Source organism: Kryptolebias marmoratus, linkage group LG20 (assembly GCF_001649575.2).
Source record: "Kryptolebias marmoratus isolate JLee-2015 linkage group LG20, ASM164957v2, whole genome shotgun sequence".
Lineage (NCBI taxonomy): Eukaryota > Metazoa > Chordata > Actinopteri > Cyprinodontiformes > Rivulidae > Kryptolebias > Kryptolebias marmoratus.
The window spans coordinates 1,808,015-1,835,456 of record NC_051449.1 but is presented as its reverse complement, the minus strand read 5'-3'; the positions used below and the strand labels follow the sequence as shown (position 1 = coordinate 1,835,456).

General features: G+C 39.5%; 1 protein-coding gene across 7 annotated transcripts; it reads right to left on the bottom strand.

Annotated features, from left to right (window-relative positions):
* Positions 1-601: 601 nt before the first annotated feature.
* Positions 602-27,215, bottom strand: zmynd11 (zinc finger, MYND-type containing 11). Of its 7 annotated transcripts, none has more exons than XM_017429532.3 (17): positions 26,995-27,211; positions 23,406-23,541; positions 19,279-19,438; positions 18,023-18,046; positions 14,703-14,864; positions 14,115-14,192; positions 12,864-12,956; positions 12,228-12,315; positions 11,614-11,669; positions 10,576-10,653; positions 10,369-10,487; positions 9,969-10,257; positions 9,321-9,395; positions 8,620-8,898; positions 8,356-8,541; positions 1,950-8,035; positions 602-814 (listed from the first exon to the last, which is right to left on the bottom strand). In XM_017429532.3, the coding sequence occupies exons 2-16, from the start codon at positions 23,534-23,536 to the stop codon at positions 7,913-7,915; spliced, it is 1,941 nt and encodes a 646-aa protein (XP_017285021.1). In that variant the 5' UTR covers positions 23,537-23,541; positions 26,995-27,211; the 3' UTR covers positions 602-814; positions 1,950-7,912. The 7 variants fall into 7 exon arrangements, with proteins under 7 accessions (XP_017285021.1, XP_017285019.1, XP_017285020.1 ...); XM_017429530.3 differs by having other exon boundaries at positions 9,960-10,257; positions 26,995-27,203; XM_017429531.3 differs by having other exon boundaries at positions 9,960-10,257; positions 27,079-27,174.
* Between the last annotated feature and the right edge of the window lie 227 nt (positions 27,216-27,442).

Genomic DNA, 27,442 nt, shown 5'->3' with positions numbered 1-27,442 from the left:
GGGGGGGGGGGGGTTAAGGGGAGACGATCTTTAGTTTTACGATGTGGTACGTTCATTTCATGTTGGCTTTTTTAAAATCTGTTTTGTAAACCAAGTGGCCCATTTTAGCAGGGAATCAGCCGCCTTTAACTCCGCTTTATTTTTCATAAAACTCATCATGTAAGTATGTACAAACCGAAACTGATTTAATTTATTTTGTTTCTCTTATAGAAGTCTATGAAGAAAGTCTATTCAAGAACATTTTGCTTCAAATAAAAAGAGCATTGTATTAATCTTGAGTGAAACAGACTCGCGTCAAGCTTATTATTAAAAAATATATGATAGTTTATATTAAGAGTTACGGATTAATCATGGTGGGAAACGAGTTCAGTTTGTCTGCGTTTTGGGCTCAGATGGAAACGTTTTAGTGACATCGAGTGTTTTCTGATGCAAAAGACTAAATAAGTTGTGCCTCTGTCCTCTGCAGCGAGGGATAAACCGAAAAGTTGTACTTTCCTCCTTATTGTTATTAAAATAAAACAGGAGTACAACAATTTAACAGCCTGAGGAGGCTTTCTTATCAAGTAAAAAAACTAAAAAAAAAAGATTTTTTCGTATTGGATTGTCACTAAATACAGGAAGGAAACTGTTTTTGGTGAGTGGGCTGCCACCTGCTGGTGGCAGTAGGTATTACAGCCACTCAAGTCTTTGTTTTTAATACATTTCACTCATCGGAAACCTTAAACGTAATAAGCAGTAATTTGTCTCTTACCTTGATTGGAACCGAGCTCCTCCCTTCAGAAGCGGCGAGCCCGACCCGTTCTCACGCCTCAGACTGTAAATATCAGAGCGATGAGTCCATATTTTTACAGGCAGAGATGTCAGGTGACAGGAAGAATAATGTTTTTATCAGAGACCCTTTAAGAGCTGCAGAGAATGTTCTGGTTTCGTTTGTTTTTATAAATAAAGCACTTTCTTCAGTTTTTGTTTTTCTTTTAAGCAAATTGTATGTCAAGTTGTTTTTTAAGTTTTAAAACTGTTGACGTCATGTTTCATTTAAATAAACATTTCAACAATTTTGACAATACCAGAGTACATGTTGGTCTTTTTTGTCAAGAGTCTCCAATAAAACCAGCAGAATGCATATCACCCGCTGCCTCTGAAGCTGAGTTTTAAACTGAAATCATCTGATGAGGAGGAGGAGGAGGAAGGACAGACTTACAGCCATTTAGTTCCGGTTCCAAACGTTAAAGAGTTTTCAGATTTATATCCAATAAAGATTTCATTAAAATCCATTCAGTGGTTCATGAGATACTTTTGGCAACAAGCAAAAACATTATTGCCCACCTTTCAGCAGCAGGCAGTATTAGGCTGTTTATAGAGAATAAACTTGGTCAACACTTGCCAAATTAAACAGGACACTTTGGGTTTTTTTTTCCTGATTTTACTTTAAAAGCAGTAAATAAAGATCTGAACGGTGATATAATTTTAAACGGGACAAATGGAATAGAAGTGGTCTGCTCCTAGTGGCCGTCGGTGGTATTACATCCAGCCTGTTAGCAAACATCTCATGAACCTCTGCTTAGATCTTACAGAAACTCTCAGACAGTAATCAGCTTCAGCTGATTAACTTTGGGAGTCGACCCAATTCAAGATGGCAGCCAACCATCTTAGAACACAGAAATGACCATAATTTAGTCTATTTTACAGATACTGAATGCCAGACTCTTAATTAATCACTAATTTGTCATTTAAAATATCACAAGCAACCAGATAAACTACCAACCAGATAATTTTACATGAATATTTGCAGATAAACGTCTCCCATCAGACTGTGGGCCACAAACTAGTAAATCTTTTTTTTTTAACTTTAAAAAAGTAAAAGAAGCAAACAGAAGCTGGGATTAACACCATAAACACCAGTTTAACATCTGTCCACTTATTGTCTAAATAAAAACGTTTGTACTCACTCTGAGCAGGTCCAGTTCTCAGCAACATTTGGACCTGAAGCAGCAGAATGAGCTCAGGTGCACCTGATTGATAGGGCCGCGTTCCATTCAGTGCAAGTCCTGCTGATCAACCAGGGCCGCGTTCCATTCAGTGGAAGTCCTGCTTCGGGACACATACTGCAGACAAACAACACGTGAACAGAAATGGAACGCTGTCCTCGTTAAGGCACCTGTGTTTGTCCAGTAAAAGGTTTTTAATCCTGTTTAAATCACTCATTTTTAAAGCTGGACGAAAAACCTTCACCTGCAGTGGATCTGAAGAACAGCAGCTCTGTAAAATGTTTTACTTTAGGCTCCATGTAATCAGAGGAACATCAGTTCCGTCGATTATTATTTAGCTTTCAACATATATTAGTGATGAAATGTGATTTTTCAAGCTAGTTATTAAAAATTTGCATCTATAAGACGCTGATCAGCAGAATCTGCGACCCTGACTTATTAACATTACCAGAAAGATCCAAACACTACGACTGATTCAACCTTTTATCAGGGTTCTTTATTGCATTAATTTGATTTCATGTCTGGGATCTCCTCGGGAGGAGGTTCATGAGACACCGTGGGGTCCTGACTCCATCTTTGGAACCCTTTGGACAGAAAACACACAGAGACCCTGACCTGCGTGAGCAGCAGCTTTTCTGTAGGGAATGCCTATCGCCCGCTGCCCTTCATGCCGGAGTTTTAAACTCAGATCAGCTTATGTTGAGGAATAAAGCTGCGGCGGTTTTGGCCGAAATGTACCAATCAGAGTACGACTCTCAGCTGCTACCACCACAAACCTCAGCTCCACATCTGGAAGATCGACAGTTACAGCTGTTTTTGTGTTGGCTAATGAGGATAAGCTGTGGCTCCAGAGGTTCACAAATATTCATCTAACCTTCTGAATGTTTTCATGAGATATTTTGCTAACAGACACAAAAAAATGGTAATGTTAGCGGCGCTTTTCCTGTTGTGATGAGACATTTTCAAAAAGCTGTTTAAGTTGCGGGTCGATGCTTATCGTTTCCATTAAAGAACCATAAACAGTCTTACCTTCAGCTGGATCTCAGATCTCAGATCTAAAAACATTTTGTGTTTTTTTTTTCTCTCCAGGAGCGGATCTGATCAACGTCACTCACAGCTACATGAAAACTGCTTCTGGGGGGAAAAAAAAGACATTTTCACAGCTAACAGAAATAAAAACACTTCAAGAAATAACCAACAGAACCACTCAGACTCGTTGATACATTTATTTTCTCCATGTTAGCACATAGAATATATTTATATACATATTGCTAGCTAAAGTGTCAAAAAAAAATAAACAAACAAACTTGGGAGCATAAAAAATGTTGCGTTGGTTAATGATAGTTTACATGTGGACAGAACAGAAGAAGAAAAGAGTCGCACAGATTTTATTCCTGCTTTCTGTACTTTAAGTACTCGCAGGATTCAGGAAATAATCACACAGTAATATTTACAGAAAATACCCTGGAATAGGAGCAGGTAAAGTCCGGATTTGCGACAAAACTGATTGATTTACTCACTTTCACCAGCTGAAAACAGCCTCACAACTTCCATTAAAAGAAACAAAACATTGTCATATTGCATTACTCACATGAGTGCAACTACATCTTTTCTTTTTTCTTTTTTTACATGAATAAACAAAAAGAGATGAAGCTGCAAATATGCACACCTACTTTTCATGCAGTTAAAAAAAACAGTAACAACAACAACAACAAAAAAACATGAAATTATAAAAATAAAAGTGTTATGACAAAAATAAAAGTGTAAAAAGAAGAATCGCAGCCTTACACATTCACATGTAACAAACACGTCATCGACATGTTCGGGTTTACGTTTTTTTTTTAAATCATGGTGGTAAAAACGGTGCAGTGTGTTCAAAATAAAAACAAACATGATCAAACTTGAACGCAACACAAAAGCTGATATCAAAGTACATTTTACAAAACTAACAGTCAGCCGGATCGATTCAAATAAAACATGAAATGTGGATCTGAAACCAGGCGGGGCGCACCGACAGAGGGAGTATTTACATGTAGTGCAGCGAGAGAACTGTGACCAAAACAGGAAAAAACTCCAGAAATAATTTCTGAAAGCCGTGGAAGGATCTGTAACGGATCAGCATCATTAAATCCTTCACTGTTCGGTCAGAAACACTTCCTGCTTCCTGTCAGCTGACCTCACACAGGTTCTTACACAGTTTTCATTTTCAAATTCCACACTCAGACCCTCAGACGTTTCTTACAATTTCTGCTCAGTTTCTTTAATATTTAGGCACAACCGTAAATTTGCAAACTTGTCCTGAATATCTGCAGAGAATATTAGTTTGGCTTTTAGTTCCTGCATATGATGATTCAGAGAGAAGAAGAAGAAGAAACAAAATATATAAAAACTGAGGCCTTGTCCACACAGGAACTTGTTCATAAAAAACAACATCCTCGTTTCTAGAAATGCTTCCTTCATTTGTAGTAACTATTCCAGGCCTGTGGGTGGCGCTGCAACGCCGCCATGATGCTGCTCCAAAAACAGGAAACATCAGCTGGAGTGCAGGCGTAAAGCCTGTGTCGACACAAACCTTCGGCTGCAGAGATTACATGGAACCATCTGTGGTTCCAGCTGGAAACACACGAAGAAGAAAACGGATCAGGAACCAAATCTCATGAACTGACGGCGAAGAGGAACTCTGAATTGAGTCCAGATACGAGGACATAATGGACGCTTCTCAGGTCCAGTACGCAGCGGGGGACGGATGGAGGGACAGGTTGTCCTCACCCTGTTTAACACACTTCAGGGTAAATTCTTTAAACGCGTTTATAGGCGTCAGTCTTTTAAAACCCTCTCCATGCAGCAGGGATTTTTAAAGGTTTACTTGCTGGAAATTGTAGTTTTTTAAGGATTTCGTCAGCACCGTTGACCCTCCAGAGCCCAGTGTCCACACTGAAGCGTCCTAAACCATGTTTCAGTGTGGACACAAGACAAAAATAACTTTTAGATTCTCACTGAAACCGTTCCCGTGTGGACAGAGGCTGAACAGAGTCTCCTAACAAGCTTATGGTCGTAATCCTGGTGTTCAAGTTTGCAAATTAAAACGATGTTCATCCTGGAAATTTAGATTAATGTTTGCTTTAAATCTCTGAGCACAAACGGTGCAGTCAGGTGATAAAAGATCTGCACCTACAGCATCAGTTTAGACTCAAAGATTCAGATTTACAATCTGTTTCTCATTTATATGTAGCTGCCATGAAAGTTGTTGCAGATGAGAATAACTTTCCAATTATTTTTTATTTTATTTATTCTACTGAAAGTAAAAAGCTCTCTGCTTGTCTGAGTAAAATATTTTCATAGAAACTTAGAAAATGGAAAAAGTCTGGAAGCAGAAATGTTTTATTTCCAAACTTATCAGGACCTTGAAAATAGTCAAATCCGATTCCAGACTTTTCAAGGCTGCGTAGGAACCTCGTAAACAACATTTTGAAGGATAAAAAACTTCCCTAAAATTGTGTTGGAGTAGCTGTAAGTGACTATGCAAATGTTTATCCAATGTGGACGTCTTCTTAGTCCCTGAACTTGTGTCAGACCCACTTCCTTCAGTTAACAGAGAAACTGAGGGAAGAGCTGAACATCAAACCAAGGAAAATTCCTCCTCTTTCAGGGAAAAAACAGGAAATAGGGACGAATTTATGTCCAAACATGATGCCTCCTGAAGACAGGAGTTTTCAGAAGACAACAGGACTTTCAGAGATTAAATCTGGACCCAAAGCTGCAGCAGCTGAAACCAGAACATTTTATTTCATCTTTTAGTTTATTCTGTGCTGTACTTTTCTTAACACCAACAAATAAAAAAAACAGCTGAAAGTTTCATTTTTAAGGTTGTTTAATCCGTGAGGACGGAGGGAAACTGTTCATGTTTCTGACTGAATGGACAAAAAGAGAAATACTTACATTAAATTTATTGTTGCTGTTAATAAAATTCACCTCCAACAGAAACTTCTCAGCTGGAACAACAGACCTACTCTATGATTCAGTCTGAATAAAAAGATGTTAAAAAGAGCGAACTTTAAATTCATCCTTTTTCTGTTCTTCGCTGAGAACGATGTGAAGGTTCTGGGTTTCCTGCTTCACTTCCTAAAAAGGTCTCGTTTAAACTAACAGTTAAATTAAAATAAAAAAAGTCTTTAATTGGTGGAACAGAGTCAGAGTTTTCTGCAGGGAGGGATTTAAGAGGCGGAACAGAAGCACAGCAGAGAGGTCTGTTTTTTTTTAGCCTTATTTAACTTTTTACTAAGCTCTGCTTGTTCCTACAGGTCAGTGAAGATTTATTTATAACTACTGCTGAACTGATCAACTTAAATAAAAGCATATCTAGTCTTAGAGGAACTCAGAACCTGTAGATGGAGGTGAATTCACTTTAAAATAATCCAGAAAAACTAAACGATTCTCCTGAAAATGAACTTTATTGACTGATGTCTGAACATAATTCTGAGCTAAACTATAATAACTTCATTTCTTGTAAAATAAAAAGTATTTAAGTATTAATATGTTGCACAAAATAGATTTAGCATGAAGTATGGAGCAGAAAAGATGGAGGTGTTTTTATTCACAGCAACAAGAGTTTAGTTAAAACAAAATCTGGACATTTGATGAACTGTTTGTTCATTTAAATCAAATCTAATCTCTGTTGAAAAGGCAACATTAAAAAAAATAAATGTTTTTTTTTCTTCCATTTCGTTGATCCTTATAAATGAAGAATCAGGGAAAAGAAGCAGTTTCACTGCCTCCTTAAAAACAAAACGGAATAAAAACACCAACACTCGACACTCGGCGCAGGAAAGGAAAACCTCAGAAAGGTTTCTTGATCATTCATGTTTGCATAATGTTCTCAGAGAGCTTCTGGTCTTCTTTTATTTTTTCGTAATGAAAGAAAAGAGCCATAGACGTGCATGTTGCTTCACTGACCACCAACAACAGCAGAGAAAGTCTCTGAACTCACTTCAGATTTCAGGGGAAAGAAACGATGAAATCAGAGTACATCACAAGAAAAAGGACATCGATGAGCTTCAACAAGAAAATACGGGATTTTTTGGCAATATTACAAGCTTTTGGATTGATAAAAAAACAAAATAAAAAAAATCCTAATATTCATCTTAAGAAAACTTGAGCCATCCCCCAATTTAGAGCAAATTCAAACCCTTTTTCCCCCTTCAGACTCATAAAAACAGTCTCGTGAAAGGAGAACCCAAATAGGTGCATAATTATATTAAATATGATTATAGTAATAATATATGGAAGATTTCTCTGAACGGCTGACGTTCTGACCCTGTTCCCAATGAGTGATTTAGAAGATTTTAGGTAGAAACCAAAATAAAAAGAAAATAAATCCACTTTTATAGATTCATGAAAAAATGACCTAAATTAGCTTCCACGGTTTGATATGCTACGGTTCATTTGTCTTAGCTCCAGCTGCGATAGTTTGCTTTAAAAGTTTTATAAGATCCAAGCCGTTTGTTTCTTTTTAAAAAAAGTAATAAAATGTTTTTAATGCTCACATTGTGTTCCTACACACTTAAATAACATTCTCTGACACGAAATCAGCACTTCAGTAAAGAAAACATACAAGTTCAAAAAAAATTAAAAATTAATATGATAATCACACCAAAACTCTGCATTTGAGCCATGCTGTGGAGAAAACTGTTCACGATTTAGAGAAAATAAAAATAAAATGAAGAGAAATGAATACAAATGGCTACATTAAATAAAAATCAGCTCAGAACGTCGGCTCCAAACGGCTTTCAGGAAGGCGAGTGAAGAAGCAGGAAGGAGAAATGTGTGTGTCTGCGTGTGTGTTTGTTGTAGACACTGACTGACAGGAGGAGGGCGGGCCGAGAGCCAATCAGGTTTGGTGTGAGGTGGGAAGGGGCGGGGCTTGTTCATCTCTTCCTGCGGCAGGTTCGTTTGTGGTCGGCGTGCCAGTGCTCCTGCTGACACTTGATGGAGCAGTACGAGGTGTTCCAGCAGCAGTGGTACATGGCCTCCTCTTCACAGTTGTAACACTGCGAACGACACGAAACTCCACTTACAACCAAACACAAAACCGCCACACCACAGGGCAGAAACAGCGCCTACAAACATCTATACTCTGATCTTCTGAAGGGAGGTTCTTATCTGTTGTAGCTAAAATTATGAATAAACTCGATTTAAACAGAGTTTGTAAAAGGTTTAATTTAAGCTCATTCTGCAGAACCCGGTCCTGGTTCTGCTCAGGCTGGCGGTCAGCTGGTCAGAGTTAAACTAATCCTCCACCAACCAGCAGAACCTAAAACGCCTCGTTTGTGAATCAAGCCCGACACAGAACATCCCCAGCTGAACTCACCCACTGCTTCTTCTTGGTCTGGGAGATGAGCTGTTTGTGTTGAGACACCAGTTTCTTCACCTCCTCCACCAGCTCCTCTTTACACTTCTCCTTCACCTGCTTACACTTCCTCTCCATCTCCGCCTGAACTCCGCCCACTGCCTTACTCACCGCCTGCCGTTTCTCCTCCTCCATCTCTGCCCGGAGCTGACGGAGCAGAAAACAAACGGGACGTGCTTAGAGTCCAACCCAAAGACGTCCTGAGACCTTTAAACGCAAACCTACCTTCTCCAGAGCTTCTCTGACCACTCTCTCCGTCTCCCTCTTGTTGTCGGCCTTCATCATCTCCTTGACGTCGTTGAAGACCTTGGTGTACTTCTCGTGGCACATGTTCTGGCAGGAACCGTCGCTGTTGGTCTGGGTGCCACGGTGCAGCATGCGCGGGGACCCCCCGCTGGCCTTCTTGGTCTGCGTGGACACTGACAGCTTCTCAGGCTGCTGGGGAGCCGAGGACACCGGGATCTCCTGGCTAGAGCTGACCGCCTCCATCTCTGGCTCCGGGTCCTGGAGGAAGGATTCGGAAATCCTGGATTATCGTTTCATGATAGTTGGAGCAAAGACTCTTCGGACTATCAGATTAAAATTCCAGACTTCTTGTGTTTTTAATGGCTGAGAATAATTTAATAATGAGCAAGTTCAAAGTAAAGTTAAGACCGTTTCAACCCAGAGATGTGGGAATTATGTGCAGCAGTAATACGGACAGTGATAATACTGCTGTTTTATTACTACTAATAATAATAATATTAAAGATGAGGGTTTGCATTTTTGTAAAATAGTCATTCTGAGAAAAATAACAGCTTCAATTTGTTGTTTTATTTTCTATACAGTATTCATTTCAGAAACGAAAGGTTTTAAAGACACTGAAGTAGCTCACTGTGTGTGTGTGTGTGTGTGTGTGTGTGGCAAGAAAGAAAACGTTTACTTACACTGGCTTCTTCTTTGAGGTCGACAATTTGAGCCCGACGGCTTTTCTTTGCTTTGGGCTCCTGGCTGCTCTTCATCTGCAGGAGAAAACAAAATCATTTATTTTTAAAAAGAATGAAATTAACCTGATATGAGTAAAGAAGTTATAATAACTTTACTTTCTTTAGAAATCACAACACATAAAAGCAGACAAAAGGAATTTGTGGATCTATATTAAGTTTTTAACAATGTTAAAGCTGAGATTTAACCTCAGCTTTAAAAACATTTGTAGAAAAATGAAATAAAAAATCCTGAACTTTGTCTCAATGATACTTTTATTTAACCATCAGATGGCATTGTTTCTTCAAATTAAGATTAACGTAAATAAATCTGAGTTTTGATATAGTTGCGCTTGATGGTTTGTTTCCTTTTTTAAATAATTAGCATCAAATTAAACTACCTGCAGCAGAACGCAGCGAGGTTCTGTTTTATTTAATGTCCTGACAGAAGTCGTGTTTGTATAAAAGTGCTAATTTCAGAAATGAAGTAAAGATGATGAATAAAAACAGATTCCCAGTTTGAGTCACATTTAAATAACAAATAAAAGAAAAATGAAGGAGAATAAAAGCCCTGTTAGTTTGCTTCTGTGTAAAACGACTTACATGGCGGACCTGCTCGTTGCTGGTGGACGAGATGCTGGACTCGGCCTCATCCGTCCGCTCCAGCCTGGTCTCCTCCTGCTCCTGCTGCTGCTGCTGCTGCCGCTGGTTCTGGTTCTGGTTCTGTTGGTGCGGCAGAGGGATTTCCTCCATCTTTGTTTTCCAGAAGCGCCCCTCCCTGAGGAAGCGCTGGTACACCTCCAGCTCCTCGCACGCCTTCTTCCAGCCGTTGCTGCGTTTCACCTGCAGCTGCTGGACGCTCACCTTGATGTCCTGGATGTTGTCCGAGGGGATCCAAGCTCTGTGGACCGGAACCATTTCCCAAGAAGCACCACGCTAGTTTAACTAGTTTCAAAACCTTTCAAGGCCTTCAAACTTAAATAAAGACGAGCAACATTCCGGCTATGCTAACCTCTGGTGCTGGTGTCCAAAGAAGCGCACGTCCACCTGGTTGTCCTCCCGCTGAAGGACTTTGGCCGGCCAGTAGCCGAAACCCTTCATCTTGGCCCAGACCAGGTCGTGACTGGGGCTCTGTCAAAGTAACCCCACACACAAAACCAGATTAAATGAAAGACCCATCACAGCGTGAGCAGAGAGGCTGGGGTTTGCTGATACTCACACAGGGATAACAGAACCAGTTGTCCGGTCGGGCGTTGGACAGGTAGAAACAGTTCTTACACAACAGCAGCTCGTTCAACTGCAAGACAAAAAATGATAAAACAGAACGAGGAGGATGAAGAGAAAAGACTGAAAACATAAAACAAGTCCAGTAACTGCAGGATGAGCCTGAGCTTCACAGAGATGAGAAGATAAATGTAACCCCGACACTTTGGAACAGATTTCAGGGAACTAGACGACGAAAACGTCAGTCACAGATGATCAGCTGCAGTTTGCGAACAGCCACGACAGAAAAACATCAGAGGGAAACACTTTGCCAACACTTTAAGTTAAATAAAACACGAATGACTTCAAAAACCTGCCTTTTTGTTTCAAATCAGCCGTGTGGAAAAGCTCATGTTCCCAGCTGCAGCTGATGGAGAGAAGAAATGGACTATGGCAAGCAAATATGCCATATAATGTGTTCTATAGCAGGCTGTTTGAGTATTTATTCCATAAATATTCCTGACGTCATTACTTCACAGCAGCACTCACTTTCTGACAAGCTGTTCAGATATTATACAAAAAATTAAAGTAAATAAAACAAGAACTACTTGTGTTTTTTGTTGTTTTATTTAATTTTTTGTAATATTTTCTTAACCCCAAAAAAGAGCTGCCTTTCTAGAGACATTTTGTTCGACATGTGGCCTGCAAGACACAACAAAGACTGGAAGAAAAAAAGTCAGAATATGACTTTATTTTCCTTTTATTTTATGTTAAAGTTACCAGGCGACAAATCCTGTCTTGCTGTTTATGACCTTCGAGCCTCTCTATTAGTAGAGGTGGGTTTTTTTTCTCTCTATGCTTGTATAAGAATTAAAACAAAAACAAACCTAGAATTTGGTATTTATCACTTCTGCTTGTTGTCCCAAGCCATAACCCTCATACTGAGGAATGAATTGCATCATGACATAGGCTTTACAACAGTATTACACCCGTATTTTTAAATATAAATATTAAAACCTAAAAGCTCAGATTAGTACACAGTAAATAATTGTACCTCGTGGCATGTGTCACTGAAGAGCAACCGTGCGATCTCTGCCTGGTCACTGTGAACTGTGACAAACAAACAAACAAACAATTATTTCTTTAAGTAACTGATAATATGAAACATCAGCTGAAATACATGATTTAAAAAAATATATATATTAAAAACAAGAACAAAGCATTCAAAATCTGATACGGGAACAACTATTTTTTTACAACGTTTTGCTTTAAATGTTGCACCTTGTGTTTCTGAGATGAGTTGGGAGAGAATAACAGAGAAAAATACATTTCTACATAATATTATATTTCTTTTTAAAGGAGGAGAGAGAAGCAGTCGTCAGTCCTCTCCTACTTTGTTGTTTAGGGTTTTATTTGGATTATGCAGTAAAAAAAAAAAGACCACCCAACACCACCTAAAGCTTCTCTCCCCACTTGACTTAAGAAGACGTCATTTTTTTATCTTCTGAGTTTCATTCCAGTTTTCTGACTTGCATGTTGCAGTAAAAGGTTTTTCACGTTAACTTTGATTTATTCATTTCCTTCTGTGGTGTGGATTCTGCTCAGGCATGTTTACTTTTCCGTCTGTTATAAAAGTACTTAATTAACCTCGTTAAAAACTGGACCCACCTCCGTACAGGATGGCAACGTTGTGAACAATCAGCTGAGCATCTGCTTTGAACTCCTCAAAGTTTTTATACTTTCCTTCAGACAGGTTCTGAAAGAGACGCAGAGGAAAAGTCAGTCAGGGAGAGAGGAAACCGACACAAAGAGGTCCATTCACGTGCACGGTGTGGGTGTAAGTGCACGTTTAGTGACCGACATGCAGAAGGTCCAGAAAAGGGCAGCGTGCTTATTAAAACACACACACACACGTTCAGATTCACATTAGAACTAATTATTTTCTGACTCTTATTCTAAATGAGCTAAATGAAAAGTTTTATTCAAGTCACCTTAAAAGCACAGAAATGGTGTCTCTTAATTATCAACCGGGGCTGAAAGGCGCACATTGTGTGTGTGTGTGTGTGCGTGTGTGTGTGTGTGTGACCAAAGTATCTCACAAACCACTGGACAGTTTTAATGAAATTCTGAGAAAGTAATCTTTAGATAAACATCTACAACTTATTAACTTCTGGGGTCAGCCCAGTTCAATCTCAGCCGACACACACATAACTTCAGCTCCGTCAGTTTTACACACATCGATGGAAGGTTTGGGGTGGTAGTAGCTGACAGTCAGCCCCAACACACCGTCTGAGGGCTCGTTACCTCTTGGATGTTGGTGACGTCCATCGCGGTGTGGATCAGTCGTCTGTACATGGGATGTTTAGTGTCTTTGCCCTTTTTGTTCAGGTCCACTGCCTGCAAAGCAGAGCCGGGGTCGAGACTTAATGTGATTTCATAAAGAGGAGCGGCGCTGCACGGCGCGGCGCTGCAGGGAGACCACGGAGTAACAAGAACAAGACGCAAAGCAAGCCTGAAGAGGGTTAATAATGAGATCTGATCCCACTTTAAAAGAGAGAAATGAGATGAGTTTGGGAAGAGGGAGCGAAGTGGTGATTTTTAAATCACTTTTAATCAAGAGAGGGATCCTACAAGAGCTGAAGGAGGCGAGCAAAGAGGATGAAAAGACAGGAGGGCTGGTCTAACAGGAGGAGATTTTTGCTTGATTGAAGGGGGGAGCTCGTGATTATTGTCGGCACTTGGACTATTTTAGAGCACAGAAGTGGCTAAAGCCTCAGAGCACAGGGTGAAAGAAGAATTATGGTTATGAGTCAGAAAAAAGGTGCATTTGTTTTTCTGATGCAGACATGGTAGGAAAAAAGCTAAGATGTCTGTTTTTTGTCTCTATTTGCAGGATCAAATACAGTGAGAGCTGCAGCTTACAAGGAAACAGTTACTGACAGACAGATTTAAAGGTTAGTTTTACTGATGGAGGCGTTTAAGAAGAAGCTTCAGGTCATGTTTCATGTTCAGATCATTTTCATTTTTGTTTCAGCTTAAAGCATAAACAGTTTTTATGTCTTAACCATCTGATGTTTCTGTTTTGTCTATTTTTAGGCAAGAAAGTAGCTTTCGTTTATACTAGGAATGAGCATTTTGATGTAAAATAAATAAAAACATGGCTGCAACACAATAATTCTTAGAATTTTAACTTTGAATATTAAAAAAATCACTTGCCATTTCTAATTAAAGCTTCAGTGTGTAGAAAACTAGTCTCAAGCTCTAACTGGCCGACGCTCTCGTTTTTAAACTTTCAAATTAATTTTTGGTGACACGACACCAAACTTTATGAAATGGATGTTAATAAGGTCATGAGATGTAAAAATAAATCTGCAGCAGCAGGAATCCAAACAAAACTACTTTTCTCACTAACAGAAAAACGTTGGTAAACCAAGCAGAAAACCATAATCGTTTCCCAGTAACTAAAGCTTTAATACACAATATTTATAACATGTTATATCAACAAAGGACGTACGATGAAGTGAAACATGTAACTACAAGTAAAGTTGTTCTCACCCTCTCCTTCATACGCTGCACAATGAAGCGCAGATATTTACACATCTCCTGTTTGTTCAGGTTCTTCTTTTTACTCCCCTGTGGAAGACAAAAAAACGTTTTAATGCTTTTTATTCAAAAATATATCGACTGTAGCTCTAGAAAGATGGTGGCAGAAATGAAACGTGGTGAAAGACAAACAGCAGATCAGAATCTAATGACAACAAGTTCGTTACGGTTTGTTTTAATAAAAAGTGGTTTTCAGTTCAAGTGCAGAAGGATAAAAGAAAGATAATTAAATATGAGTATCTTAATGATCTAGACATTGCTTCCATCGTTATTCAACTTATAGAAAATTTTAAAAACATTATTTTAAGACCTGAATTAGGCCTGACAACAGCCTTCTTATTTAATCAGAGGTTAAACGTTCAGCTTGAACAGCAAATAGCTCACTCTGTCATAGATGTTCATCAAAAATCAGTTTTAAAAGAGTTAAAGATGCCTCCTTTGGTTATAAATATGACTCCAAGTTACCTGCTCTAAATCCTAAATAGCCTTATAAAGTACAGAGTGATCATTCAAAAAGCTGAGCCAAGTTTCTCCACCCACCCTGCAGACGACGCACTGCCAGTGGGAACCTCCATCTTTGGGTTTGCACTCCTCCGACAGACATTTGAGATGGTAAACCCGGAAGCAGTTGTCACACGGGAGGACGTCGCCCGGGAGGTGACACTCGAAGCAGTACCAGTCGTGGCTCTCCGCCTCCCAGTCCTGCAGAGGACAAACAGCAGAACACAAGTCTGGGTAACCCCCCCCTCCAACCCGTCAGCCACAGCAGGGGAGGAAACTATTTTCTCCATCCTCCAACCTAGATGTGAGATTTAATCATCTGTCATGACTGCACGGCGGGGAGGCGGGCTATTCACAGTGCCTGGAATAAGAACATCTCCTTAAAATAAAATCTATCAGCTGAACTGGAAAGAAAGTTTCTTTGGTTGTGCTCTGCTCGGCTTCTCTGGATGTTTTTTTTTTTTAAATAAATCAGTGTGATGTTTTAGCCTTCATCATGTGAAAGAAAGTCTGTTTAAATTTGCACTTTAAATAAAACCTGGATGGCTTCCTGTCAGATGATGCACAGATTTCTGCAACAGGAACTTTAAATATTTAAAGCTCCTTCTAAATAATTAATCCTATTCATAATTTTAAGATAAAAATGGGAATAACTACTAAAAGTCGGGCATTATCGAGGACTTTTTTCAAAGCTTATCATGAAATCACTAAAATCCTTTGAATGGAAAATAATTTTTCTAGGTTTTGCATCATAATGAAGCAAGTCAACATATCTGTTGCCTTCTTTTATCACAGTGCAGCCAGACCTGCACTTAGACTACGATGTAGATCAATTCTCATCTGCTTGTATGCATTTCAGTCCAATTCCTCCCACTCACAGTCTGGACGACTCAGGAAGAGCGTGCATGAGATTTAAGACAGACTGCAGCTCAATAAAAGCAGGAAATAAAACAGCACTTCGCTTTCATTCTTGATTTCTTTTCCATGCGTTTATGACCCGAGCTAAAGCTGCCCTAAGCTGCAGAAAGAACAGCAAAGTCTGCCAGAAGCTCCAAATGCAGAAATCATCACCAACAAAGCTTTTAGGCAAGGTTTAGTCGAGGTATTTTTCAATAATGCTATTTTTTTACACAAATAAAACCACTATAAATAACCCTTACAAGTTTATAAGGTGTTACTAAACAATTTGTGATTAATCATAGAGGACAATAAAGCCAATAATGATGCAAATAGTCTTATATGGTAAACCAGGAGCTCTTAGTGACAAAACACTTTATATTTAGACTAAACCAAATCAAAACAGTCTCTTATCTTTACTTCACAACCTTCTCTGAGTGGCTGCGTTACATGGTTTTAATTTGAGATGTCTGACAGGAGGAATCATTGTAAGACTACAGATTTGTTCCTTAGTTTATTTAACTAAATGAACTCACAGGAAGTGTAATTACATGCACTCCCATGTGAACAGAGGCGCACAGGAGGATCGGCTCCAGGGTTCAAAACTGAACCCAAAGGGCTTGAAGCGTACTCTGAAATCCTCCTACTGATCTCTAGAAAGGATATCTAGAGTGTGACAAACTCTTCAGCCCCACAAACACTTGAAAACACAGAGACGGTCCTTCTGCTCCTCTGAGTGTTGAGAGCTGCTTCAGGATCAGTGACTCGACGGTTCAAAGTGGACCGCTTCGAAAAGCTGCAGGTCTCTGAGCCAAGGACGTGATGTCTGAGGTCAGAATGACTTCAACCTGAGCAGATATCACTGCTGTAACACGCTCCAATTCATTGGGATGGATAAACATCAAAATGCATGTGAAGTATTTGTTATGGGAACTCGAACACGCAGCTTTTTTCCCCTCAGTTGTGATGATTTTCATTCCTCTGATTCGTGAAGTTCATTTTAAAAGAAGAACTGATAAAACTGATTTTCTTTCTGCAGAGTTTTCAGCCATGTTTCACATTTTCTCCTAAAGATTTGTTTAAATTTGAGGTCTGGAAACGTTTGCAGGGAAGTTAACAATCCTGCCGCTTGAGTTTTGAACATGTTGACCATAGTCAGACTCATCGTAGGCGTCTCGAACCCTTCTCAATGTTTATTATTAATATTTTATGTACACTGTTTTGGTAACTACAAACGTGATGCATCACCAGCCTACTAGAAAACTAAGTAACCAAAGAACATCCAGTAGTTTATTTGTTTTGTTTTAGTTTTTTAATGCAAAGTTCTGAATCTAATTTCTGAAATTATAATCACTTAGCAAAATCTGGACTTAATCCAACCTGGCTTGAGGCGGTGCATTTAAACCTTTTTTTTTAAAGAATTTTAATGAGCCATTTTTAAAAGTTATGATTAGTATGCAGATGTCGTGGTTATCCGTTTGACAAGTAAATATTTCTCAGGTCAAACGAAATATGCAGCTCATGCCAGCTGGACCTAATCCAGGAAACTTTGGGGGAGGGAGGACTACCTCCATCGAACAACTGCGTCTCACTTTCAGAGCCCGCTCTGTCCTCTAAGACCCAGACAGTTGTGTTTCTAACAGAAGGCGGGGGGGAAACTGCAGAGCACAACCACATAAACCATCCAGGCTTCGCTCCTGCCTCAACTGTTTCAATCAATCAGAAATAAAAAAATGTAAAAAAGGAAAAGCATGCCAGGCAAAAAGTTAAGACCACACCAGATCACACCGTTCTGAAAGCTACAACTACCAAAGTACTACAAACTCACAGACGCTCGCTGCCTACCTGCAGCCATGCTTGTTATTTTATATTAAAATATTAAGAAAACTCCAATTGTTTTAAATTAAAGTTATTTTATGGCTGTAGTTCGATGCATCTAAGAGCTGAGGAGTGTTTTAAATCAAGCAACAGCAAACCTGCAGGTAAGCAGTCAGCATGTTTCATCAAAATCACTGATCACTTCCACAAGAAATTTGGCCACGTAGACACAGCGCTGAAATGGACTTTATTGAAGCTTTTTACAGCAAGTCACTCCTGGCAGTGTGATTACTGCTGAGCTGTGGGCAAGCATGCAGAGCTTTCCTAAATGGAAACCAGATCCGTTTACAGCTTTCACCTTGTGTGATAATTCACTTAAAGGTGCAGCGATATTCTCTGTCTGGAGCGTTACAAAGTGCTTTTATACAGGCCATAACTTTCACACAAACCAGAGCAAAATGTCTGCTGTAAGGCTTTCTGCAGCCTGCTTGGAAAAGATTCACTGAAATCCCTGACTGCACTGCTTGTGGCAGGACTGATTTCTCACAGAATGATGTTAGTTGAGAGGAAGGGGAGGAGGGAGGAGGGGGGAGGAGAAAGAAGGAACAAACCCTGGATTTGAAAAGTAACAATGCAGCCCTTACCTTGCTTCCCTCGGCTTTCGGCTCCTGTGATTGCAAGCGATTCAGAGAGCAGTGTTTAAAAGGACTCGGGCCCCACTGGACACCACTATCATGTCCCGAGTGACCTGCTGCGTTTGTCCACTCATAAAATATTTTTGTCAAGCCAGAACTAAATAAACTAACAAAACCTAACATTTTCTGACACTCAGAATTCAAACTCTGATCAAATCAAGCGTTTCAAAAGTGCTTCTTGTTAGATTTAAATAAAAAAAAAAAAACTTTAGTTTTATTTATTTGTATTATTATTCTGTTTTCATTTCTACCCCACCTGACAGGTGATGCTGTTGATTAAGTAGGTAAAATGTGACACTAATATTGCCACATTGCCAGCATCCAGATACAAGAAGCAGCCACCGAATGAATGTTAATTCTCCTTTCTGAGTAAGATTTATGTCGTTTTTGAAACAATTAAATGTAACTTTCATAAGTTAACTAATACAGATAATATTACAAAGACTTGACAGGAAAAAGAAAACATTACAAAAGCAACACTGCATGCAAAATGTTTGTTTTTTTAAGGCAGAACTTTACATAGTTTACAAGTTACATATTTTATGCTTGGTACACGCTTGAAAATGCTTCCTCATCCATTTAGCACATATTTATTATCCAAATTCCTCTTCATCATTAAGAATGATGATTAATTTATTCATGCAGTGACTCTTAATGCTGTGTTCACACTGTGAGAACCTTAACAGATGGGTGACAAAGTCGACTGCGGCACGCATTACTCATCACCGTCTACGAGTCAACAGAGGGGAATGACGTGCACGTTGCTTGTGTCTATGTGTTTCTGTCGGGACATTTTGTTTTCTCTCCAGCTGCGGTTATGTAATTATCAAATTTTCATTCATGGTTAAACTGGGAATACTAGTACAGTTATTTTCATTCAAATGTCAGCGCCACGTTTCAAAGCACAACCATGAAAAAGGTTATTTTTAATGTCTGAATTTGTATGATTTGTGATAGAAAAGTCTGTTAGCAACCTATGAGGTAAATAAAAAAACGTACTAATCAGGGAGAGCTGCTGGTGAACAGGACAAACTTTTAAAAGTTTGCGTCGAAACTCAGCTGTTTGGGGATTTTCTTTAAAAGTGTTGCTCAGACTGTGAACACAAGCGTACCAAGAGCATTTTCAATTATCCTTCTAGTTATAAATAAACATAAAAAGTGACTAATGGTGTGTTGCAAAGCTGGCAGACTGTGGCAGAGCTTACCATCTCATCTCCGGGCAGCCAGTAGCCCTCCTGCTCGATGCCGGCCTTGGAGCCCTTGCAGCCGACAGTGAGGGTCTCCACCACCAGGCCGTCCTTCACAGCCAGGCTCAGCTGTCGGGCCGTCTCCTTTGGGTGCATGCCAAACACACGGCTCAGGTACCTGAGGAGACAAAAATGACAAAAATCTCATAAGGGACGTTTAAATGCAGCCATTTTCCTCCACAGGCACAACACAGCTGAAAGAGCTGCTGTCGTAAAGTTTAAAACATTCAGCTGGATACACTACGAGTTCAGGTCCACATGAACAAATGAGACATTTTATGTAAATATATAATTTGTTGATTAACTTAATTCTTACCATACTGTTATATTTGATTTATCTAAATCCTTTAATTATAATTACACAGACTCTGGCTCCAAAACTACAACATGTGAGCGGCCAAAAACTGATTCTTTGGCTTTAATTTTGAAAATCGGAGGGAGGCAGAGACACTTCGTCCGTCTGTTTTCATGCTGATGATTTCCACCTGTTGATAACGTTTGTCTTGTTGTGAAATTTCTGAAGTGGACAAGATATTTCTGCTTACAAGGCACAAAAAACCCCCACACTTTTAATGTATGTTTTAATATTAACAGTAAACAATGTTATTCTGAATAAAAGTGTGTTTTTTATGTTATTATGATGCCACCAGTACAGTAACAGACTAGCATAAAAGTGAACAAAGACAACTAAACTGTCCGTTGCTTTTATTTGGATGACAAACAGTCAACTAAACTTCTCTAATTCGGATCATTCTGACGTCCTTCCTGTTTAATCGCAGCTTGTCTGAGGCCTGCAGCTGACTGAGAAAAGGTCACGAATCCTCGTCTGTGGCCTTCAGCCAACAGACAGACTGTTAGCGGCTGAGCAGGTCAGGCTGCGTTTCCTCCGAGCAACAACTTTCAGACAAGATTACAAAAATCTAACAGTTCAAACTCCCAGGAGAAAACATAAAGAGCTTTAATTTTCAACAACATGACTTCCCAAACTGGAGCTGACAGCCGTTTTTTGCTTAAGGATTAAAAAAAACAAAAGTACACATTAATATTACAAAGTGAGATGGGAAATATTTAGTAGTAGCTTCATGTTTTTGTTGCAAAATGAAAATTAACAGGCTTTATTGTACAGATGCACTTGACTAGAATTTACCTGGATGACTCTGAGATTCTGTTTGTTTTTGTTTTATATAAGAACCATGACAGGAAAGACACTCCTTAGAATAAAATACAGACTGTAACATTATCTATCAACAACTACAGCAGGTTGCAAAAACTAAACTTCCTCTACCAGACCAAAAAAAAAAAAAAACTTACTAAAAATAAACTCATACACCACAGTTTAGCTGTCCTCTCAGAGCTGCACAAAGCCACTCTGCTTCTTTGTGTCTACATTTAAATGTGAGCAAAAAAAACAAACCTTAATCCAAAATATGATCTATTTGCTCTGATGAATGAACTGGGACGTTTTCATCTATTTGCACAAAAGGTTATTTAGCAAAGAACAGTCATGTTGAATCACAAATAGGATAGGAAACATTACTGGAGACTAAATCGTTTTAAGAAAAGGAGAATCATACTTATCACACAATGCAACAATCAATGGTGCAAAGAGCAAACATGAGACGAGCTGAAGCAAACCTGACGTATAATCCTGCTGTTTGTGTAAAAATCTGCTCAGCACAGAAACAGAAAAGAACCAGTGAAACCGAAGGTCTTCTTGTGGTCACCAGCCAATAACTGCTGCATCATCAGCTTCCTCCCATTTTCAGCATCACCGTTTGATAAGATGGGTTTTATTTTAAACAATGATCAGATCTGTGTTGTTCTCAAACGCGACACGTAGAACAAAGAAAACCAGCAATCAATAATGCAGAACCAGATTCTCCTCAGTTATTTACCTTAAATAATCTCAGCTTTGCTGATACGTGTTATTCTTTAACTAAAAATCTGGAATAATTCAGTATCCTGTTTGCAGAAACATACAATTATTAAACAGAGTTTTTAAATGTCACCAATGAAACTAATGAAAAACAAACAAAAGGTTATTTTTTTGTGGTTTGAATTTTTAGTTTAATTATTGGTTAATTTAAGTGAATAACTAAGCATATTTTAAATTGCAGGTCCCATTTTTTGGTGAAAGAGTAACTGATTGATTCGAGGCTGCCCTGTTGGCGCGTCGCCGCGGCGGAGAAGGCGGTTAATCGTTCTCTGACCGCAGCCAAGACCAAAGTCATCACCCTTCACCTTTTTATTCACTAAGCGCACAAAGTAAAATTAAGCTGCAGAGGGAGCAGATAGGGCGGAGGCTGGCGGAGAGAGGAAAGAGAGCTGGTGCATGCCGCTGCTTACTGTTGCCATGACAACAGCCGCTCGCCGCCAGCATTCATTCGGCGAGCAGCCAGCTCCCAAGGTGCTCGCCCAACTTGCTAAAATGAGACGTGCCAAGTGTTTCACTCAGTCTGCGCTGAAAGGAAAGACTCCTCAACAAACTCTGCTGCGAAGCTGGGTTTTGTTTTGGGTCATTTGTGTCGTCTGAACATCGAGAAATCATGACGGTTCCAGAATCCCCGGCCCATCCTGATGCAGGTTCCAGGTGCAGATATAAGGCGGCTGTTTGCATGTAAGGAATGGTAATGCAACAACAAGTATTGATTCCCGTCTCGTAATGCTTCAGTGGAAAACCATCTGTGCACTGCAGCTTTTTAAACTCGCTTTATGACCAAATAAAGACCCAACAAGAGCTCCAACACACAACTGATTCAGTCAACACAATATTCTACTGATTAACAAGCACTGACAACACAAAAACAAACAAAAAATAGCACTGCAGCTTTCTAAATAAGATGATTAATCAACCAAATAAAAAAAAACAATCACTACAAAGCCAAACAAATTAAGGTTTAGGAGAAATATTTAATATTTAAAAGAAGGGCAGGTTGAGATTGTAATGATAGTTCAGGTTCTGTTTTTACAATGTTCACAGAACTCTGATTGTCCACCTGATATATCATGCAGCCTTAAATTAAACCAATAAAACTACAATAATACAAACTATAATATTAGTTGCCACTGATGGACTAAGAGCCAAACGCAGCTTAGAGAACGATGCCAGGTTTAAGGCTAAAATAGTCCATTTCTGAAATGTATTTATCGTTCATTCACATACGTAGAGAAGCTAACACAATAAGAGTTGTGTTTAAAACTGGAAGTTTACACAAAAGCCAAACGTTTCCAAGTCTTTGCTAAATACAGCCATGTTGTCATAACTTCAGCTCCGATTTACAGACAGATATTCTCCAGCGTTTTGTAAAGAAAAGATGAAAACGATGTGAAAACGCAGCTTTACTGCAACATGTTTCTACTAACAGGAAGCTACGGTAACTCTACTGGGACAAAACTCTGCTTAACGCCGACGCAACAGATTCAGACTCTTCCCTGTCCGCGACGCGACACACCAAAATACAGATTTTACCCCAACACCTTGTTGAAAAACCAACTTTGAATGAACTTTTAGAATTAGCCGATAATGTTAAAGAACAAACAAATCCAAAGCAAATTCAGGAAACAACTAATTTGATTGCTGTGAGTTCAGGAAGTGACAAAAATGAGAGAAAAAGGGAATAAATGAATCAATGAAACGCTTTTATTCAGGCTGAAACAAACAGATCAAACTGAATATTTACTGGATTTTTGTGATTAAAAGAAACATCTACGCAGACATATTACAGGTTCTACTTTTTCTTTTTTAAAACAATTTAAAAATAAGATTTAGGTTTGTATTTAAAAAGTAAAAAAACTCTGCTCACTTTGCGTAACGGAAACGATGAAACATCAACTCACTTCTCCAGATTAGATTCAGGAAACAAGTTTGTTTATGAAAATGATTATTTTCTTCCCCTCAAATCATCAAGCTGCTGCTTTAAACAATTATTTTAATGTGAAAACTGTGAGTTTTGATGGTGAAACTGTCTTTTTTTATACCATTAATAAATGAAACGGTCTTTAAAGTAGCCTGTTGCTGAATGTTGCAGCACTTTGCAGCTTTGATAAAAATACAGGAACATTGCCGTCATCTGCAGTGAACTTACTTGGAGATCCTGTCCATGTTTGCGATTTGTTTCTGGTTGCGAATGACTTCGATGGCGGCCCACACGTACTGGACCACCTTCGGATCCGCCTGCCTCTTCCTCATCACGCGTGACATGATTTCTTTATTCATCACAACTGCAGCAAACACACAAAACAAATCTGCATGTTTTCATGCTCTCGTTTTGCAGTTTGAAAATAAAACTACCAAATTACAAAAAGAAAACACTTTCTAACCAACAGCAGAACAACCAAAGAACGAATTATTAAACAAATCTGATTAGAAAACTAGATGAATCACTGTTGGTACGACTGTAGGAAAAAAATTATTGTTTTTAGATCTGCCCCTGTTTTAGGAGGGTTTGAGTCTTTATTTCTAGTTTAGAAAACTTTAATTCAAACCTCAACAGGAGAAGAGAAAACAGCTGGAAAACGTTTTTTTATTTATAAAGACAGAAAAAAGAACAAGTTTCACTGAGCGGCATTTTACCTAAACTAGCAGCTTCTTTGGTGAATAGTTTTAAAAACAATCACAAAATTTTAAATATAATTTAAAGCAACATTTTTGCATTTTTTAGAAAACCACATGCATTACTTTGGAAGAAACAAAACTGTATAAACTTTGCAATAATCATTATTTAGATACTATTTGAAGATTGATTTTTGTCCACTGCCTCTCTTCATAATGGGTCTATTTTATCTTTTATCTTTTTAAAAAGCAGTGATTTAAATCCGTAGCCATTTAATTAATATTTATATAATCTGTTGATGAAAAAAAGGTCATTCTTAACACCTGAAAAGCTTTTCCTTTTCCCCATGTGGTCATTAAAACCAATTCTGAATCAAAAGGCAGCTCAAAAAAAAAAATCTAAGGAATTAAAAAAAAGAACTCTTCCAAACCTTCAAAGATGCTTAATATCTGTCATTTACTCTTTACTGTGGTGCACAAGGCTGACCTTTCTCAATGTCTTTAGAAATTCAAATCCAATTTCATGCAGCCTTCCTCTAAACCATCCATGAAACTAAAGATGTCACTTCCATAAATCTCAGCCAAAAGCTAAACATAAAAAGACTTAAAGCGCTTGTGCACTCCGGATGATTAGTGAGCTTTAGTGGAGAGATTCTGCAGTGGAGGAGGCACAGACAGATGTCAGGAGGGGATGTCACATTTCCACCTCATTCATATGAGTATTAACATTTGTTGTCAGAAGCAAAGAGGCAAAGCAGTTTAAAATGGAACAAACTAAAATAAAACAAATGTAGTGGTTTATATTTTAGCCACAGCCTGAGTGAAGGTTCCTCCATCGTCTTCTTTAATGTAGTTTTTTTATTGCTTGTGTTTCAGACAAACATCTAAGCTTAGATTGGACACAGCAGCAGAGTTTAAAGCTGAATCAGTGAATCTGATGAATTACAGGCTGTGTGTGAAGCAGCAGGTGATTTCTGGTATTTTTGTGTCTCTGTTGAACGTTTAGCTCGTCATCTGTTAATGACAATAACCTCTGATCGCGCTGATTTAAGACAACCTCTTCCCTTCCCTGCCTGTCAGCACTTCTACAGTTTATTTCCCAGATGACTAAAAGGGAATGCGCCCATTGATTCAGAAACACCAAAAAACAAATAAAAATAAACAAGAAATATGTCCCAACAGTGCAAATTAGATCTCTGTAAAGACCACTTCCAGGCTATCAGCATCAAAGTTCACATCACCAATCAAATTCTGTCCGCATCAGAAGCTGTACTCAGATCTTTGCTGCCATTTGTGGTCAAAAATTGGTCTAAAATAATTAAGGTAGTAGCATATCACTGGGCTGTAACTTCACAGGGCTGTATCCAACGTAGCAATTTCCTTGCATGAGGCTCGCACACATGTCGCTTGAGTTTTGAACATGTTCAGACAAATTTGTGCAACAAGTTTTCTCTCAAAACAGTCCCAGAGAGGTCACAGGCATCTCCAACCCATCTCATACGTACCTGAATTTAGTCAAACACATCTCAAAAACTGCATTTTGACTCCAGCAACGGAGCTCTCCTTCTCGACAGAGAACATCTGGGGCAAATATTCAGCTCCGACTGAAAAATCGACTCCAAATCTGCCCATTTCAAAAACGTGCACCAGCAGAGGTGGGTACGACGTGGACAGAGGAGGACATGAAAATAATGTGCACAGCCGGGAATGGAGTTTTGCAAGCCCTGCACGCTAAAAACTGGCCGTCCAAAATGCTGACACACGGTCACAGAGTTCAGGGAGGCTGCAAAGAATTATCCCGTAGCCAACAGTTGCAGTCAAGCAAGTTGCACCCTTTAAGGAATAACAAAAAGGGAGTGTTAATTTTTATTAACAGCTGGATGGACAGTGAGCTCTGATCATGTATTTAGCTTGTGTCTAGTTGGCAGATGTGCATAAGGACTGTCTGATTCACCTCCAGACGTTTAGAAATGAGACAAAATTGTGTAAATGTGCTTGCAGATGTTTAAAAAGTGTCCTGACTCCAAAAAGCAATTTAGCATCACAACATAGCTGGGAAGAAAGGGGAAAGGAGGAGAGGAGGGGGGGACTTGAGTAATGTGAGCACCCATATTTTGTGTCAAGAGCAATAAGTGTAAAGGAGGGCCACCTGAGCCAAAAATACCCAGGCAGCATGTGCTGTGCTGGCATATCAACACAATCACTGCAGAAATGCCCCACTACATTCACACAAAATGACCACCTCCATACATCAGATAAGGTGTGCGACATGGGAAGCCAGCCAACGCGCCGACAAGAGGTTTTACGGCTGCCACGGGACACAAAGAGCCCGCACATCACTCATGTTCGCCTTTTAATAACATTTGAACGCTTCTCTCTAAGGTCAAACTAAATGAACAGCTGCACATAACAGAAAAAACATCGATTAAACCCAACTCCGCCAGCTTAAAGCGTGCGGCGCTACCTGAACACTTTAGCCCCACACTTCCCAGATTAACCCGCTAAAAAAAAACAACTTTGACAATTATATTCACACAATGTACGGCATTCTGCGGCAACACACCTTGGTACTTGCATGGAGATATAAAACTTAATCAATTTATTTAGATAACATGACACCGCTTGCATTTTTGGCAACAAAGACAGCTGTGGAGGCCATTCAAGAAGCTAGCTGCCAGCTAGCTAGCTGGCTGGCTTTGTCACGACAGGCTCGTTTATATTTTAATAAATAATTCAAACCAACTCGTTTGCACTGGAGACATACCGTGTGATAATACCCGACCTAATCGCGTCAATGTTTGATGAGCCACCAAGCTTTTACAGAGAGTTATTTTTTTGTTAGCGAGGCTAAGCTGACACGTAGCTAGCTTAGCTGACGAAGCTAACAAACTTGTCAAAAAAACGCAGATAAAACTCTCAATAGAAGGGAACGGGGTTTACCTTTAAAAGGGAGAAGTAAACTTTAAAACAAAGAGCAACACTCGACTCGGTGGGTACTTTTGTTGTGGAGGACGCCGTGTTCACAATCCTCCATCACGATAAGCGAAGGGAGCTAACGATGCTAACGCCTGTAGCCGCTGTTGTCATTGAGCCATTTTCACGAGAATAATCACCAAACTCACCTTCGCCACAGTGGCACTAACACACGGCGTAGCAAAAAAATAAAAAAAATAAATCCCCGAAGGACAGGACGCCAGGCAGCTTACATCAGTAGATCTCAAACTCCGAGGCGGGGGCTGAGGTTCGCGTCCAGCTTACCAGCGTTGAAGCAGCGCCGGGGACGGGAGGTAAACAGAGACAGGAGCGGGGCGGAGCGGAGCAGGTGAGCCGCGGGGCGCGCGCTGCTGCCGGGGAGAGCGCTGCTGCTGGGGTCCGTCAGACTGCAGCCTTCAGCCCGGGAGCCTCAGGGGCGAGTGGCCCAATTTACAGGGCAGGGGGATCCAGGAAACAGCGAATATAAAGAAAAAATAACAACGCATTTACTAACTAAAACACACACAAAAAATTGCTGTTAAAATGATCATATATTATTAAGTATGGAAGCCCATTTCTGCCACTTTGAAGAAAAAA